Source organism: Equus asinus, chromosome 25, assembly GCF_041296235.1.
Source record: "Equus asinus isolate D_3611 breed Donkey chromosome 25, EquAss-T2T_v2, whole genome shotgun sequence".
NCBI classification, from domain to species: Eukaryota; Metazoa; Chordata; class Mammalia; order Perissodactyla; family Equidae; genus Equus; species Equus asinus.
In genome coordinates, this window is record NC_091814.1 from 56,875,259 (window position 1) to 56,890,906 (window position 15,648).

Genomic DNA, 15,648 nt, shown 5'->3' on the forward strand with positions numbered 1-15,648 from the left:
AAGAGTCCTGTCTCTGAAACTGGGAAACGGTATTCTCACCGAGGCTCAGCTACTGGTATTTGCATAACCCTGGAGGGTCCACACCGAGGCGGGCAGAGCGGGAGCATTCTCTGTTCTACAGATGAAGCAAGGTGGCCGGGCTCACTCCCGCTCTCTAGGCGGACTGGCGCTGGCTCTGGCCTCTGGCCTAGTCGTCTTTCTGTCTTCCCCTCACTGAGACTTAGGTTCTTCAGCTGCACACGGGGAGGGGATGGGACAGATGGCGTCTGAGGTCCCTTCTGGTCTCACGATTCTGCGAGCCCACAAACTAAGTGCCCTTCTCCTTCCCCCGGAATCCTGCTACCAAAACGCACCTGGCTCTTCTGCGCGAGCCTTGGGTGGGGTCCCCGCGGAATCTGCAGCGATCTCTGGCCTTGCAGCACCCTCCTCTCTGGCTCACAGCAAGTCTGTGCTTCTTGGTCCTTGCCAAGAGGACTGATCTGGTTGAAAGCCCTCTGATGGGCCTCAACTGGGGGCCTTCTGGAGGCCCTGAGCCCTCTCTCCCCAATATGGCCCTGCACTGGCCACCTTAAGGGGGCATGGGTGGGAGGCCCCGATGCATCCCTGCCCACTTCCCAGCTGGCACATATAAAGTTTCCCTGCCCTGTATTTTCAAGGGTTTTCACTCCAGCCATTGCAAAATAAAGAAACACCACTGGGGGCCCAATTCCCGGCCCTCGCTCCAGCGTCAGTCATCTTCTCATCCTTTCTCCCAGCCCAAAGCAAGCTATGATCAAAACAAGAAAGACCCCCACCAGACATCAACCCTGGACCCTTCTGGAGACATCAGCCTTGTGCCCACCAGGCAAGAGGTGGAGGCAGAGAAGCAGGCAGCTCTCAACAAAGGTACTTCCTGTCCCAGGCTCCCCTAGAAGTGAGGCTAAGAGTCAGCGAGGGGCTCACTCACGCCCAAAGAGAGTGCTTCCCTGCCCCCACTGCGCGGGACTGAGCTCTCTGAGAAGCAGGCTCCCTTGTCTCACTGGCTTCCTGCCCTCCATGAGGCCCACTGACTGCTCTGTCTCCCTGCAGTTGGCATTGTGCCTCCACGGACAAAGTCACCCACTGATGAAGAGGTGACCCCTTCAAGGGTGGTGAAGAGGAGTGCCAGTGGGCTCACTAATGGACTCACCCCCCGAGTAAGTACACACCCGCAGGCTCTGACAGCTCGTGCAGGCCCGGGCTGGGCTGGGAGCCCAGGGGCCGTGTGTGTCCACCCATCTGTCACCACTGTTCAGGCAACCCAGGGCTGGAGAGGAAGGCAGAACATGCTTGGGGAAGGCACAGCCCACTGGAGGAGGAGTCTCCTTCAGGGAGACACGTCAAGGCACACAGAAGATATGCATAATAAAGATGTAAGAACATTTAACAAGATTATTATAATGTGCCTGTGATGGAATGAACGTACAGCAGAGTCGGTGGTCAGAGCTGAAGGTGCCGACCAAAGGCAGTGTGTTAGTTTCCTCGGGCCACAAGGAAAGTGACAAAGTACCACCAACTTTGGTGGGTGAAAACAACAGCAGTTTATTCTCTCACAGTTGTGGAGGTCAGAAGTCTGAAATCAAGGTGTCACAGGGTTGGTTCCCCCTGGAGGCTCTAGGGAGCATCCGTTCCATGCCTCTCTCCCAGCGCCTGGCCACTGCTGGCAGTCTTTGGCTTGTAGACACGTCACTTCAATCTCTGCCTCCACCTTCTACTCTATGTGTCTTCTTTTTTACTGTTTCTTATAAGGATACCCATTATCAGATTTAGGGCTTACCCTAATTCAGGGTGATCTCATCTTGAGATCCTTAACTTAATTACATCTGCAAACACCCAATTTCCAAATAAAGTCACCTTCACAACTGGGGGTTAGGACTCAGACTTAGCTTTTGGGGACCATTCTTCAACCCACTAGAGGCAGGCTTCACAGAGAAAGGAGATTTTAAGGGATATGGGCAGATGAAAAAGCTGTGTTGGGGTGAGGCACCGGTCAGAGCCCTGTTCTCCCACTGCAGCAGGAGCGCCCCAAGAGTGCTGTGTTCCCTGGCGAGGGCAAGGTCAAGATGAGCGTGGAGGAGCAGATTGACCGCATGCGGCGGCACCAGAGCGGCTCGGTGAAGGAGAAGCGGAGGAGCCTGCAGCTCCCGGCCAGCCCGGCCCCCGACCCCACTGCTCGGCCCGCCTACAAAGTGGTAACATGCTCTCAGTGTGAACACAGCGTGCGGCAGGCTGGGGAGCGATGAGCACTGACGAGAGAGATTGATGAGATTTTACCTCCGGGCCGGCACGGGGGCGGGCTTTGGACGAGCCATGTGGAAGGGGAATACCTCTACAGTGGGGTGTGGGGTGGTGGCCAGGTGGTGTGGCCTAGTCAGGGACAATGGGGACATGGGCATGGTTAGGGCTGCCTAGAGGCAGGGTAGCACTGGAGGTGCTGCTGGCATTGGGGCAAAGGCCCTGCGTGTTCAGGACTGTGCTGTCCCCCAGGTGCGCCGTCACCGCAGCATCCATGAGGTGGACATCTCCAACCTGGAGGCAGCCCTGCGGGCAGAGGAGCCTGGTGGGCAGGCCTACGAGACACCGCGGGAGGAAATCGCCCGGCTTCGCAAAATGGAGCTGGAGCCGCAGCACTATGAAGTGGACATCAATAAGGAGGTGAGCGGAGCCCAGGAAGGGTGGAAGGGGGCAACCTGGCAGGGGATGGAGGCGGTGACCTCAGTCCCTCCATAGCTCTCCACCCCAGACAAAGTCCTCATCCCCGAACGGTACATTGACCTGGAGCCTGACACCCCCCTGAGCCCTGAAGAGCTGAAGGAGAAGCAGAAGAAGGTGGAAAGGATCAAGACACTCATTGCCAAGTCCAGGTAACAGGCCTGGGTGAACCTCCACTTTCTCTGCCCACCCTGGCACCTTGGACACCTGGGGTACCAGTGCCAATGGACCCAGTGCCCCAACCCGTGTTGTTGGGGGTCCTGAGCCTCCCCAGCGGAGACCATATGGAGACAGTGGCTCAAGGCAGCGGACTGGGCCAAGGCACACAGCAGGGGCAAGGATGCTGCGCTGGGGGCCAAAGAGACCTGCTGGGCTCGGGCACGTGCTGTAGTCAAGACAAACTGATGGGTGGCCCTCTGGTGACTTCTTTTCCCTTTCAAGGCTGCCCTAAATGTTCACTTGAACCTTCTAATTCATTTTGGAATGCTGTGGGTAGGGGTCCCAACACATGTTTTGCCAGAGTCCCACTCACCCCTGGGGACAGCCTTGCTGGGAACCAGTGCCTGCACATTCACAGGCCTCTGGCCTCCCTGCCAACCTCAGGCTACAGGCTGCCCCCCCCCAGCCAGTTGGCCATCCTGCCCCCCACCATGTCTGTGTGTCTGTGCCTCTTCAGTATGCAGAACGTGGTGCCCATCGGCGAGGGGGACCTTGTGGACGTGCCCCAGGACTCAGAGAGCCAGCTCCAGGAGCAGGAAAAGCGGATTGAAATCTCCTGTGCCCTGGCGACCGAGGCCTCCCGCAGGGGCCGCATGCTGTCTGGTGAGAGGGGCTGGGCCTCGCTCCGCCAGGGAGACCGGCTGACCAGGTGTCAGGGAGAAGGCACAGGGCTGCAAGGGGCCCGGGACAGAGAGGTCCAGGGCTGGGAGATGTTGCTCAAGGTCAGGGTGAGCATTTCCTGAGCACCAGGTACTGTGCTAGGCTCAGGGGGTGCAGAGGGCAGGGGTACTGACCTCGAGGAGGTCAGAGCCATGATGACCCTCCTAGACGCTGTGTGGACGAGTGTCCAGAGGCCGCACGGGGAGGAAAAGGAGCCATTCTTCCCGGCAGGTCGGGAAAGGCCCAGAGACAAGGTGATAACTGAGCTTGATTGGGAAAAATAAACATATTGAGCAGTTGTGGAGTGAGGGCCAGGTATTCCAGAGTATTCTTCCCATTCTCGCTGCATGCAAAGAGGAAGACAAAAAAAGAAGATGGTGCAGGCAGCCGAGGGGCTGAGAGTGATACAGTCACTGCCTTGGCCGCTGACCCAAGCGCACTTTTCGGCTAAGAAGAGATGAGTATGAGGAACTGACCTCAGCCTGACACAAAGGCTAGCAGGTCCCAAGCAGATGCCGTGAGACGTCATCCCGAATAGATGAGGATGTAACTGGGAAGAATGCAGGATCTTCCATCTGAATGGGAAGGGGAAGGGAGGGGAAGGGCAGTGGGTAAGTCATGAAGCCAGAGAGACTGTTTCCTCCTCCTCAACACAGAAGGAGGTGAGGATGGAGAGGGAGCGGAGGGTGAGGCCTCTGAAGGCCGGTCGAGAGGGATGCGCGGAAGGAAGCCGGGTTTGCGATGGCTTCGGTAGAGGGGGTAGAGAGGTTGCAGAGTCGGGGTGAGGGTCAGGCGGCGAGCAGGAAGGATTGTGGCTGGGAGCACAGTGGAAGGGATGGCAGCTCGCATTGGTGAGTCAGGGCTCGAAGTCTGCTCTCTGAGGTTCCATTTCCTCACCCGTAGAATTCCAGTCAGAATTCTTGTCTGCTGATGTGAGGATCAGAAGCAATGTGTGCTGAGCACCCAGCACGGTCCCTGGCACTGAGTCAGTGCCAATAAATGCTGGCCAGCTGTGGTCCGCTGCCGATGGTGGGAGTGGTGGCAGTACTAGCTGAAGTAGCCATAGCTGAAGGAGAGGTAGGAACCGTTTGTGGTTTTTCTAGTTATTGTAAAGATGGATATGTTCAGAAGCCAGAGGGTTTTAGGCTACAACAAAGGGGGTTTAAGTAACCATGAGGAAGAACCTACTGGCAGTTAGGGTTTAAAGGCTGTTAGCTGGGTGGTAGGGAGAGACCCTGAAGGTGTTTCAGAGAGAGGCTGTCAGTTGGGCTGGAGCTGAGGGCCAGAGAGGGGATGGGCTTCCGAGGGCCCCATCCTGCAGCCACAAGGCGCAGGACCAGTTTAGCTGCGAGGAGGCCTCTGTCGGACCTCCCTGTAGTTTAACTGCAAAACGAACTCGATCCTTCCAAAGATCAAATTCCACATGCTCTGGGCAAAAGGCAACTTCCTGTTTCGAGGGTTAGAAGGCACAACACTTTTTAAGTACTTCCCTCTGCCACTCCCCAGGTTCTGTGAAAACATACCCACCCGGGCCTCTCAGATTTCCCCCTCGATACACACCAGCTTACATTTCAGGGTCTGTGCCCTGAAAGCAAACAGTCACCTTGCCTTTGCCAAAACCCCAACTATTTAAAAAATGGCTATCGCAGGGCCAGGCTTCAGACTCAGCCCACTGTCCACACCGCCCCTGGCCTGGCGCCCAGATTCCTGGGGCTGCAAGGGCTGCTCCCAGACACAGGCAGGGTGGGGCGGTCCTGTGTGTGCAAGCGTGGGCAGGGGGTGCGAGGCAGCACAGCGGGCACAGGAGGCAGAGTCGGTGCTGAGTGGGGGTGTGGCGTGGATGGCCTGTCAGGGAGGAGCATCGTCCGTGCACCGATATGTGCAGACTCGAGTGTGTAGTCTATGGGAAGACGTGGCCATTTTAAGTTTGTATGTGTGGCATGATGTCATGTGCTGTGTCTGTATTGAGGAATGTTTGTAGATACACGTGGATTAGTGTGTGTTCAAGTGTGTGGTATGCGGTTAGAAGGACTGTTTGAGTGCACACAGAGGAGTTTGTATGTGTTAAAGTGTCTGTGGGAGTTGTGTGGAGGCCCATTATTGATGAGGGAGGCGCCGTTTGGTAAGCTGTTGGAGTGTGGGTCTGTGTGTGAGTGTACAGGATGTGGATAGAGCGTGTGTCTATGAATGCACATATTTATGTGTGATTGACTTTTCTTGCAGTGTAGGGAGTGATACAACATATTTGTGTGTATGTGGCACACAGTGTATATACTCCAGTGTTTGTGAACATATACCTGTGTGTGCAGGATGGGGGAGAGAGGGGCCTCATGAACGTGGCACATGTGACTGATTATTTATGTGTGCAGATGAGGTAGGACTTGTGAACACTCAATTGTCACGTCACACCTGTCCAGTATGTACCTGCTGCACGTGCGAATTTATCGTGATGGATATATTCCTAATATATATTTATTGCCTCTCTGCCTTCTTAAAGAGGTTATGATTAGCGTAATTCATCTTTCCTGCTCTTGCTCATTTGCTGTCATTATCCATCTCCTTACTTTGCTGACCTCTGTTGAACGGGTGCCTTAGGGGCTGTGGGCGCACAGATCTATTTGCAGCTGTGCTAAACGCTCCCAAACTGTGACACTTTCCACCTTATTATGTCTACTTTTTACAAAAGATTTTCTCTCTTCACTTGTGCCTCTGATAGATGTCAGTGGGCCTCTCAATTCCTCTCTCTCTTCTCATTTTCCTGTTTCTTGTCTCCCATGGGTTAGAAACCCAGCAAGTCAATCCCTGTTGGAATGTGTGTGAATGAGAGTGATGGTCTCCAAGCAGCAGCTCTGAGTAAATTGTAAGAACTTTGCTGTGTGTACATGGGAACATCTATTTGGCTTCCTTGAGATATTTCTTGCTTAGTTTTTGGTTTTTTGACTGTTTTAGAAGTTGAAGTTGCCAGATCGCTAGCCATTGGGTCTGTGATATACACTCGAATGTGTGTTTCCAAGCCGTTGGGTCTGTGTTATGGATATGCACATGAATGTATGTTTCAAAGGCGTCTGTGAACGTGTTTGTATGTGACGTTACAAGTGTTGGGTCATGCGGCCAGCCGAGGTGTGGAAGCGCGCAAGCACACACATATCAGATTTGTGCGCAATGTGTAAATGTGTAAAGAGACGACGTTGCCAGATCACATGTACAAACTGTATATTGTGTGTGGGCAGACCCAACTTCCTGTTTGTGAGAGAAGCCTGGGTCTTCGGAACATATGTGGGTGTACGTGTGTGTACGGTGGGACCTGCATTGGCCCTTCTCTTGTCCAGAGGGCAGGGAACATGATGAGGTCCAAGGCAGGGAGGAGCGAGGGCCTGAAGGTTCACTGCCAGGATTCCTCTCTTGGAGGAAACACGCAGAGTGATCTTGGCTGAGATCTGGTTCTTCTCTGAGCCCTAGTGAGAACATGCTCTCTGCCCGCTCCTGCCTCGCAGCTACACTGAGTGTGCACGAGGGTCCGGAGCCTGCGTGGAGATTGTCCCTGACACTAACTCCCTTCCTATTGTCCTTCCACTTGGCTGTTCTCAACATGGAATAAGAATGATAATAGAGTAAAATCTCAATAATTCAGATGTCACCACTTTAAGGCTCATAATGATTTGTTCAGGGGTGGATTGAAGTTTGCCTTTCCTGGATTGACGAAAAGGGGTCTCCTGTGATGGTGGGGAGGCCTGAGCCAGTCTAAGCGAACAGCTCGCTTTTAAGCCTGTCAGAAACCTCCATTTTCATGGAATTATTAACATGGGGATTACCTCACCTGGATCTGGTCATTAAATGGGGGCCTGAAGATTTGGATTAGTGTGATTTTCCTGCATTATTAATCATTAGCAATGTCACTGCACTTAAGGTGCCATCTGCACTTATCTTCTCTCCGCACAATAGTGGAGAGGTGTGCGGCTCTCCCATTGCACAGAGGGGAGGGGGCCTTGGGCCTTGCCCACAGTCACACCGGTCCCCAGCAGGGCCTGGATTCAGCCAGGGCTCCTCTGGGCCCCATGCACTCCATGGCGCCCGGACGAGGCTGGCTCTGCCTCAGCTTGAGCAGGTTCCCAAGCTCAGCTCTCCTCTCTGCCTGCCTCCCGCCTTGCTCCTGCCTGCCTGCCCGGAGGAGGGCCTCGCTGGCTCTGGGTGCCCGACCTCCTCACTCCTCCCACCCCCACCACCCCTATTCACTTCCCTCTTCATTTCTATTTCCAGTGCAATGTGCCACCCCCAGCCCTCCCACCTCCCCTGCTTCCCCGACTCCACCAGCCAACCCCCCATCGTCTGAATCCCCACGGGGCGCCGACAGCAGCCATACCATGCGGGTCTGAGCTCTGACGTAAGCACTTTTCTACTGTATTGCATCCACCCCGGGAGTGGGGCCCTTTCCCTCCCCCACGGAGCCATCCTCGCCTTCTCATTCCCGCATTGCTTCTCTCCCACCCCCATGCCCTTGCTGCTCTTAGCCTGCTGTCCATCTGCTTGAGCCCACCGGCGTCCCCATGCAGTGCTGGGCTAGAGCCGGCTTGCGGGCCACGTCAGGGGTGCTGCAGTCCCAGCGGGCTTTGCTTCTCCAGAAGCAGACAGGGAACAGAGCTGAGGCCGCCCCTGCCCGCTGTCAGGGGAGGGACTTCCTAAAACCCCACCCTGTACCTCCCGTTGGCCAACAAGACTTCCATCTGTTGAGATTCACAGCAGTCCTGCCTCAGAAGCCCCCAGAAGCTGGTTCTCCCAGATCTCGTTGTAAATTAAAATAACGCTGGAGAACTGTAGTCAAAGGCCGGGTCCCTTCCTCCCCCAGCACACAGTGGCTCAGTGTCAGGCTCATGGGAAAGAACATGGCCTTCCATCCCTTTGTTCCCTCTCTCAGGGGTGAGGGAGGGGCGGCTTTCCACAGGGTTTGTATAGGAAGAGACCCCTCTCTCCAGGGAAGGTTGGCTGGAGCCATTGCTCCTGTGAGCAGCACTGTTCTCACCCCATTTCTCTGTTCTTTAGTGCAAGCCCTGGCCGAGGCCAACGCTGTGAAGCTCCACAGAGCCACGTTCTGAAGCCCTCTTCTGCCCACCTGAGGTTCTGGTTCCCACTCTGGCCCCCTCCCCCTGTGCTCCCTTGGGAATGCCGCAGGGAGCCGGGCTGGGGGCCAGCGGTTGCTGCGTAGAGGAGCACGGATCCCTCAGTGTCCACACACCCACCACACCCGGCCTGGAGCCCTCACTACTCAGACGGTGGTCCTGGGCTAGGGCCTGAGATGGCGGGTAGGGAGCAACGTCCTCTCTAGTACCCAAGTCACAAGGAGCCTGGGTTTGGCTCTGGCTGGGCCTGTGGTGGCCCCACTGGAACATTCCCTGATGGAGAAGATGCCGTGGTGAGGAACACGCCCTGGGCTATCTTAGGTTGGAACTAGAGGTGAAGAGAAGATGAACACTCGGCCTCTTCTGGCCCTTCTTGACACCGAGGACAGCACCTGCCTTCATCCCCTTCCCTTATCAACCCCACCCCACTACCCTAGCTCTACCCTGGGCTTTGACACATCTCTGCTATGGGTGCTCCTTTGGGGTCCAGTGGAGACTGACCACCCTGATTGAGCCAAAGACAAGAGGACGAGAGAGGGGAGAGGCTCCTCGGCTCCCAGGGGGCAGTGCTGGCTGTGCATAGAGAGCAGCAGGTCTGTGCAGTGTCCGAGGGGAGGTTGCGAAGGGTAGCAGAGAGAAAGGGAGAGATCCAAGGAAAGCAGGAAGCAAAGGAAGTAGCGGGACTTATTTGCAAGCAAGAGGAAGAGAGAGACGGGAAGGGACTATGGGATTGGTTTCTCCTGGGTGGAGCCTTAGCTTAGTGCCAAGTCCAGTGCCAGGCTGTCAGCTCTGTGCCTCTTCCCTCGCCCCCTGCATCAGCGGGGCCCCAGGAGGCCCTGCCAGCAAGCGCACAGTAGCCTTCACCTGAGGCGCTTGGTGTGGGGATGGGGTCAGGGGTGAAGAAGTTGGGTAGGACAGCCTGGGAGAAAGGTGGGTCTTTGTAGGTCTGGGCCTGGTGTCTGCCCCCGCCTCCTGCGGTCAAGGGCAGAGAGAAGGACCTGTTTTATGTAGGGTGTGGTCAGCCTTGGGCCTTTCCTAACCATTTTTGTGATATTTCCTTGGCCCCCATCCTCCTCAGTGTGCTGTGGGCCAGCTGAGAGTGTGCCCCAGGGAGAGGGAATGTGGCCTTAATCTGCGAGGCCAGATTCCAGGACCTGACCCTGCATGCCAGGCCTCCCAGCTGAGGACCAGTGAGGCTGCTGGAGGACTCCCTTCTAGCTTGGCGCTCTCACAATCCACCTACCCAGGGAGGCCGATGGAGGAGACACAGAAGCAAAACTCATTCTTCCTCTGCTCCACCCACCTTGAGATGAATGTAGCCAGAGAGGATGGCGGAGAGAGAGACAAGCTGAAAAAAACCTTGGCTCCCAGGCCTTCTCTTTGCCAGAGCAACTGCCTGGAGATTTCAGCCTTACCTCCTGCAGCCCCTAGAACAACTGCTGTATCTTCCACCAGTTCTTCTCCACTCCGTCATGGCTGGGACGGTTACGGGTTCATATGCAAGTAAAGATGACAGTTCATTCAACAAATATTTCTGAAGCACCTTTTATGTACCAGGCACTGTTCTGGGTGCTTAGGATAGTCTCATGCTTCCAAGGGGTTACGGTCTGGGGCTTCCACTTATCATCACTTCTAGCAGGTCTTTTGAACAGGACCCTTGGCTACATTTCCCATCTTTAGCACAGCAAGTCCCTCAAACCTGTCCTTTCTCCCCCATAGACTTGCAGGTAGGATTGGCTCCCAAGTAACCCTCTCCTCTCTTTCCCCACACCTGTCTCCATCCACAGGAAATGAATGTTTCAGGGCCTTCCAAGCCTTCCCCTTTCTTTGTCTGTCTCTCCTTTTTTACATGATACTTTTAGAAATATATGTAAAATGTCTGCTCCTGCCACCTCCCATCTCCTCTTTCATAAAGCTGGCTCTTTATGTTGCTTCACATGCCTTAATATATGTTGTATGGAGATTACACAGATTGTAGATGTGTGTAATACATAAATGTGTTTGGATGTCTGATTTGTTCCTAGAACTCCTGCCCAGGCCTGCTTTCTCTCCTTTACTTTCCAACCATTCCTAGCATGTTGCAGCCATACTCCATGCCTTTTGATCCAAAGAAGGGGAGAGGAAAGACTTATTTTAAGACAGATGTATTTTACGCTTTTGTTATAAAAGCAAGTCTATTTTCAAAATGTACAATGTCTGAATGGAATTGGCAAATGACATGAGGAGACTGGAGTGGCTGCCTCTAGGTCCAGCTCTATGCCCTTCCCTCTGCACCGGCAGCTTCCTTCCTCCCGTTCTGTGTCTGCAAAGGGCTGGTTCCCAGAGCTTACCTGGAGAGCATCTTGCCAGGGCAGGACATTCTCTTGGAAGTCCCGGTCTAAGGATTTTATAACACTGTCAACCCTTGATGACCCTCTAGAGTCATGAGATGTTAATCCTTTTGAAGGAAATGTTTACAGTTGTGTGCACAAAAGTACACCCATGCTGTCACCCCCCCAAGATGTGCTCCTGCACCCCCTCCCCTCATCACCCTGATGGACAGGGCAGACAGTTTAATGGCAGCCTATGCTAAACAGCACCAAGAGTTCTACTCCTTCATGGACCCAGGATGTGGTGCAAAGGCCAATAGAAATGGTTTGGGATCGTGGATCCTTAAGTGCAAATGTGTTCGAATTCCAGGACTTCTCACGCTCCTTTCCACTTGATTCTCTCTTGTCTGGGTCACACCTATGGCATCCGTCCTGCTCTGTGACCTTTCCTCTGGGGGCTGTTGTTATAGGGATGACCTTGGTCTGGCATCCAGACTGCAAAGTCAGCTTCTGGGCTAAGGAGGGTCCCATGGACAGTGTAGCATCTCAGCCTTGCCCAAGAAACCCCCAGGACTTTCCTCTGGCAGGCTGCCTGCCGCTGGGGTGCTGAAGTAAACCAGCTCAGCCTTCCAGACTGCTCGTCAATTGTGACGTGGGCAAGGGGCTTTTGCCTTGTGAGGATTTGGGCAGATTGGAAGTCTTTTGTCCAGATCTGGAGTCAGAGGTTTCAGAATCTTGCCCAGAGCTCCTAGCCAGCATTTGAAGGCTGATCTCCCAACTTTGGCGTTTACTGGTACCCTATTCCCAGCCTAGAGCATCTTACTATGAATGAATGGGGCCCAGATGGAGGCCCAGGGCTAAGTAATCCACCTGGGGACAGCTGTGGGTACTAATCTAGGGCCTTCCCAATTAGCACATTACCCCCCTGACCAATAACCAAGAGGCTGTAATCAAATATTGCTGCTGTCACTTTAAAGATTCTCTGAGGTCGGAGCTGAGCACGCTTGCTGTCCTGCCTGGGGGAGAGGCGTGTTCCCGGGCAGGGTTGCCTGTGGCTCAGCGGGGTCGGCTCCCCGTTAGGTCCCCACCAGGCAGCTCTTAAAACTAAGGGAAAATATGAAATATACATATATATATATATATATATATATATACACCCACATATCTATTTATGCACATATTGGGGCCAACTTGATTTGCTAGTATTAGACAATAAACCATACAAGGAAATGTATGATTTCAGTGTCTTTATTTAGTATAAAAGTGACCTTAGAAGAAGAGTTAAGTTAGGTAAACAGAGGGCCTCTGTGTCAGGGGACCATGCAGCTGCAGCAGCCCCTTGGCATCCTTCTTGCCCACGAGCCTCCCGGGGGGCGTCGTACCTGACAGGTGAGAGTGCACAGCCCCTCTCGGCAGCATCCTTTCCAGGTCTAGGAACTGAAGAATCCCAGTGAGCTCTGCGTTTGTATCTTGCAAGTTTGTATAAACCCAATACAGGAAATAAAATGAATGGTTTGTACAAGTGGTGTTTCCCTTGCTCTGTGTCCGACTGTCTGTGGCTCGCCTCGGGCTTGGCAGAGAAATGGAATTCCTGGGGCAGGGCCTTCCTGACTCAGAGCAGAGCCGGGTTCCTGGCCTGTGTGCCACCCTCCCTGCATGCCTCGGGCCACTCCGCTCGCTCCCTCCCAGGTAGGAGTCCCAGCGTTCTCAGAAGAGCTCCTCCCCGTGGGCCGGGGATGATGGCGTGCTGCCGACACCACAGCTGCCTTTTTGGCCCAGGTCACCCCTGACCAAGGCTCATCAAGGCCCCATGTGATGGAAGCAACGGATGTTTCAGGCCCTGCAACCTTCCCCTTGATTTGTCCCTGCGGCTGAGGGTCGGAAGGTAGGGAAGAACAGTAATTCCCAGCCTTTCCCGGTTGCCGCACGAAGTCCTGCATTTCTGCTTTAGGGTACAAGAACCTGCACGACTGGGGGCAGAGGAGGTTGCATCAGTGAAGCCACCCAAGTTCTTCTCAGCCAGCCTCAATGCCTTGGGTTTATTTCTCTTGGCAGGTACTCAGAGGTTATCAGTTATTGACACTCAGTGTGAAGGACTTTACCAGAGCTTCTCAATCTGAAGTCTTTCTGTGAAGAAGAATAGTCAAGAAGCCCTGTAAATTCTGCGGGGTGGGGAGTAGAGAGGGAAAGCGCGGCAGGATAGTGGCAGGCCTCAGCTGGGCTTCTGTAGGATGTCTGGGGACAGATGGAGGCATTAACGGTTCAAGGAAGAGAAGAAATCTGAGAAAGAGGCAATGGAATGGCATGCTGCTTCTAATTCCTGATCTGCCTCTGTCCGGCTCTAATGGTGATTCTGAGTTCTGGACCCCTGTCCCAAGGTCACCCCCTTCGCTGGCTCCACAGCCTTCGCTGGGAGATGTCACCAGAGCCCCAGCCCTTCAGCCCTCTGAGGTGTCCTTCCCCTGCCCGCGTCTATTCCTCCAGCCCCGGGGACTAATGCGCCGCCCCAGCGCTTCCCCACGGTGGCTAGGTCATAGGCGGCCACAGACTGAGGCCCAGCCCCAGTCCTCTGGCCTGCGTCCTCCTCCCTGGGGTGGCCCCCACCAAGAGGCTCCTCTCCAGAGAGGTGGGCTGTGGACGAGTCTCCCTGGGCCCAACTCCAGAGCCCGGTGCTGCCATCAGAGAGCTGAGCCAGGAGGGCCCAGTTCCAGCAGAGTTCACAGGGGGCTCCCCGGCTGGGGGAGGCATTCCTAGCTGCTCTAGGTGTACAAGGCCTGCAGGAACCGTTTAGAACCACATTTAAGATGAGAGCAGGTCTTTCATATCACAGCATTTAATAGTATCCTAATAACAGTAATAGTAATAACAATAGTAGTTATCGGAACTGTCCTAGAATAGTAATAACGAGGGCTCGTTAGTTAAGCGTTTACTCCGTGCCGAGTACTCGGTTCTATGCACGTCACGTGTGCTTACTCACCACTGCTCGATGTCTCTCTATGTGATAGATGGTGTTATTACCCAAGGCACTGAGGCACAGAAAGAGTAAATAAATGCGTGAGGTCTCAGCGGCTAGGATGAAGCCCAGGGCCCTGACAAGCACTTAACCCCCCAGTGGCTTCCAGGGGCGAGACCACCCCGGGGGGGCTTTGGAAATTTGCGAGGGAGGCTGGGTTAGCTCAGTGATGAGGGGGCAACACTCTTTCTGGTCTTTAGTGGCTACAATGCACAGGGCAGGTTTCCAAAACAAAGAATTGTCCTCTATCCTGCACGACTTTAAAATGTATAGCTGGACTAAACCCTCTAACAGCATGTCAGTCACACTGCAATTCATAATAGTACTAAAAAGTTTTTATAAGCTTTTTTTAATGTTTCATGAGTAACTCAGTAAGTTAGGAGATGGTTATTACGGAGAAGAAACTTAAATGGAATAAAGACAATGTCTCAGAGTTGTTGAATAATCTACTCCAGGCGTTGTCTACATGGTGGATTATACCATTTCAACTACCGCGTGTTTGGTTGGAAGCGGCCCCACTGCGGTAGGTCTCGGGGATGGGCAGAGGGACTGCAGGTGTTCACCTGACGAGGCCCCGGAGCCCCAGGCGCCAGCGAAGTGAAGGCACTGGAAGAGCCGGCTCTCTGCGCCTCCTCAACTGCCTCCAGAAACGGCCCCACCTTGTCGCAGCCTCTCCCTTTTCCAGGGCTGCAGCCCAAGGATGAACGTGATGCTGTAGCGGTTCCGTGTGGGAATGTCTGGGTGTTGCCTGTTGCCTTTCTATCGTCCTCCAGCACTGTCTCGGGGTCCACACACAATGGCCCTAAACCGCTGGATCACCATCGCTCTCTGCAGCCCACCCTCTATTCCCCAGTGCCTGTTAGCCCGTTGTACGATCCCCAAGGCCTCTGAAGACCCATCCCACAGACTGAATTTTACCTCAACACACGGTGGCGTCAAGACAGAGACATCTGGGTCTGCGACACATGCTCCCCCGACGGAGCAAGTATTAACCCTGGGAGCTACTTCTGCAATGGCACCCCTGCACCCAAAGGCGCGTGCTGCCGGCTCCCCTGCCACCGCTAACTTGCCTTGCCTGTCATCCCTAATTCAACTGAGGTCGTTTCTCTCCTTCTCTTTCTATATGCAAGTACTTCTAATCTGTTATTACTTACCTAACATTAGTTTTTATCCTAGTGTTTACTCCCTACTGCTCTTTCAGTTTTGGTGGGGGTTGGGGGTGGGTATCTTGTGATTGTTTCTTTCTTTGTTTTGTATATAATGGCTCTGATTTTCTATTTCTCTTAAATTCAAATGTATTTGTTATAAGTAAGTGCTAGCAACCTGCCTATTTCATCTGTGTCTTCTCGGATGCTCTTGTCTGAGCATTTATGTATTGAGAGACATCGTGTTTTATTATAAATTACTCTTTTTTTCCTTCTTTATTGTAATGAGCTTTATTTGCCTTTTTCCGAATGATGTGTGTAGATTGGCCATAGCGTCTGTGAACTGCATTTCTGGGAAGAGGGGACATTACAAAAGGGACACTGGCTCTAATGGGGCTGAGAACCGCAGGTCCACAGCGGGGGAACGGGTGTGAGGAGCTCTCCACGCCTCGTTGTTC

The 15,648-nt window shown here is 53.9% G+C and overlaps 1 protein-coding gene across 37 annotated transcripts in view; it reads left to right on the forward strand.

The window, feature by feature from the left end:
* The window catches only part of PLEKHA6 (pleckstrin homology domain containing A6), a 137,158-nt gene extending 124,604 nt beyond the window's left edge, over nucleotides 1-12,554 (forward strand). For 29 of the 37 annotated variants that reach the window (XM_070497445.1, XM_070497449.1, XM_070497464.1 and 26 more), the window contains 8 exons: nucleotides 756-885; nucleotides 1,069-1,175; nucleotides 2,034-2,210; nucleotides 2,506-2,673; nucleotides 2,749-2,882; nucleotides 3,407-3,552; nucleotides 7,867-7,990; nucleotides 8,647-12,554. In XM_070497445.1, coding sequence (XP_070353546.1) covers nucleotides 756-885; nucleotides 1,069-1,175; nucleotides 2,034-2,210; nucleotides 2,506-2,673; nucleotides 2,749-2,882; nucleotides 3,407-3,552; nucleotides 7,867-7,982 — 978 coding nt within the window. In that variant the 3' untranslated portion in view covers nucleotides 7,983-7,990; nucleotides 8,647-12,554. The remainder of the gene's footprint in view (nucleotides 1-755; nucleotides 886-1,068; nucleotides 1,176-2,033; nucleotides 2,211-2,505; nucleotides 2,674-2,748; nucleotides 2,883-3,406; nucleotides 3,553-7,866; nucleotides 7,991-8,646) is intronic. The other 8 variants (XR_011498187.1, XR_011498188.1, XR_011498189.1 and 5 more) reach the window with 3 other exon arrangements.
* The last annotated feature ends 3,094 nt before the right edge of the window (nucleotides 12,555-15,648 follow it).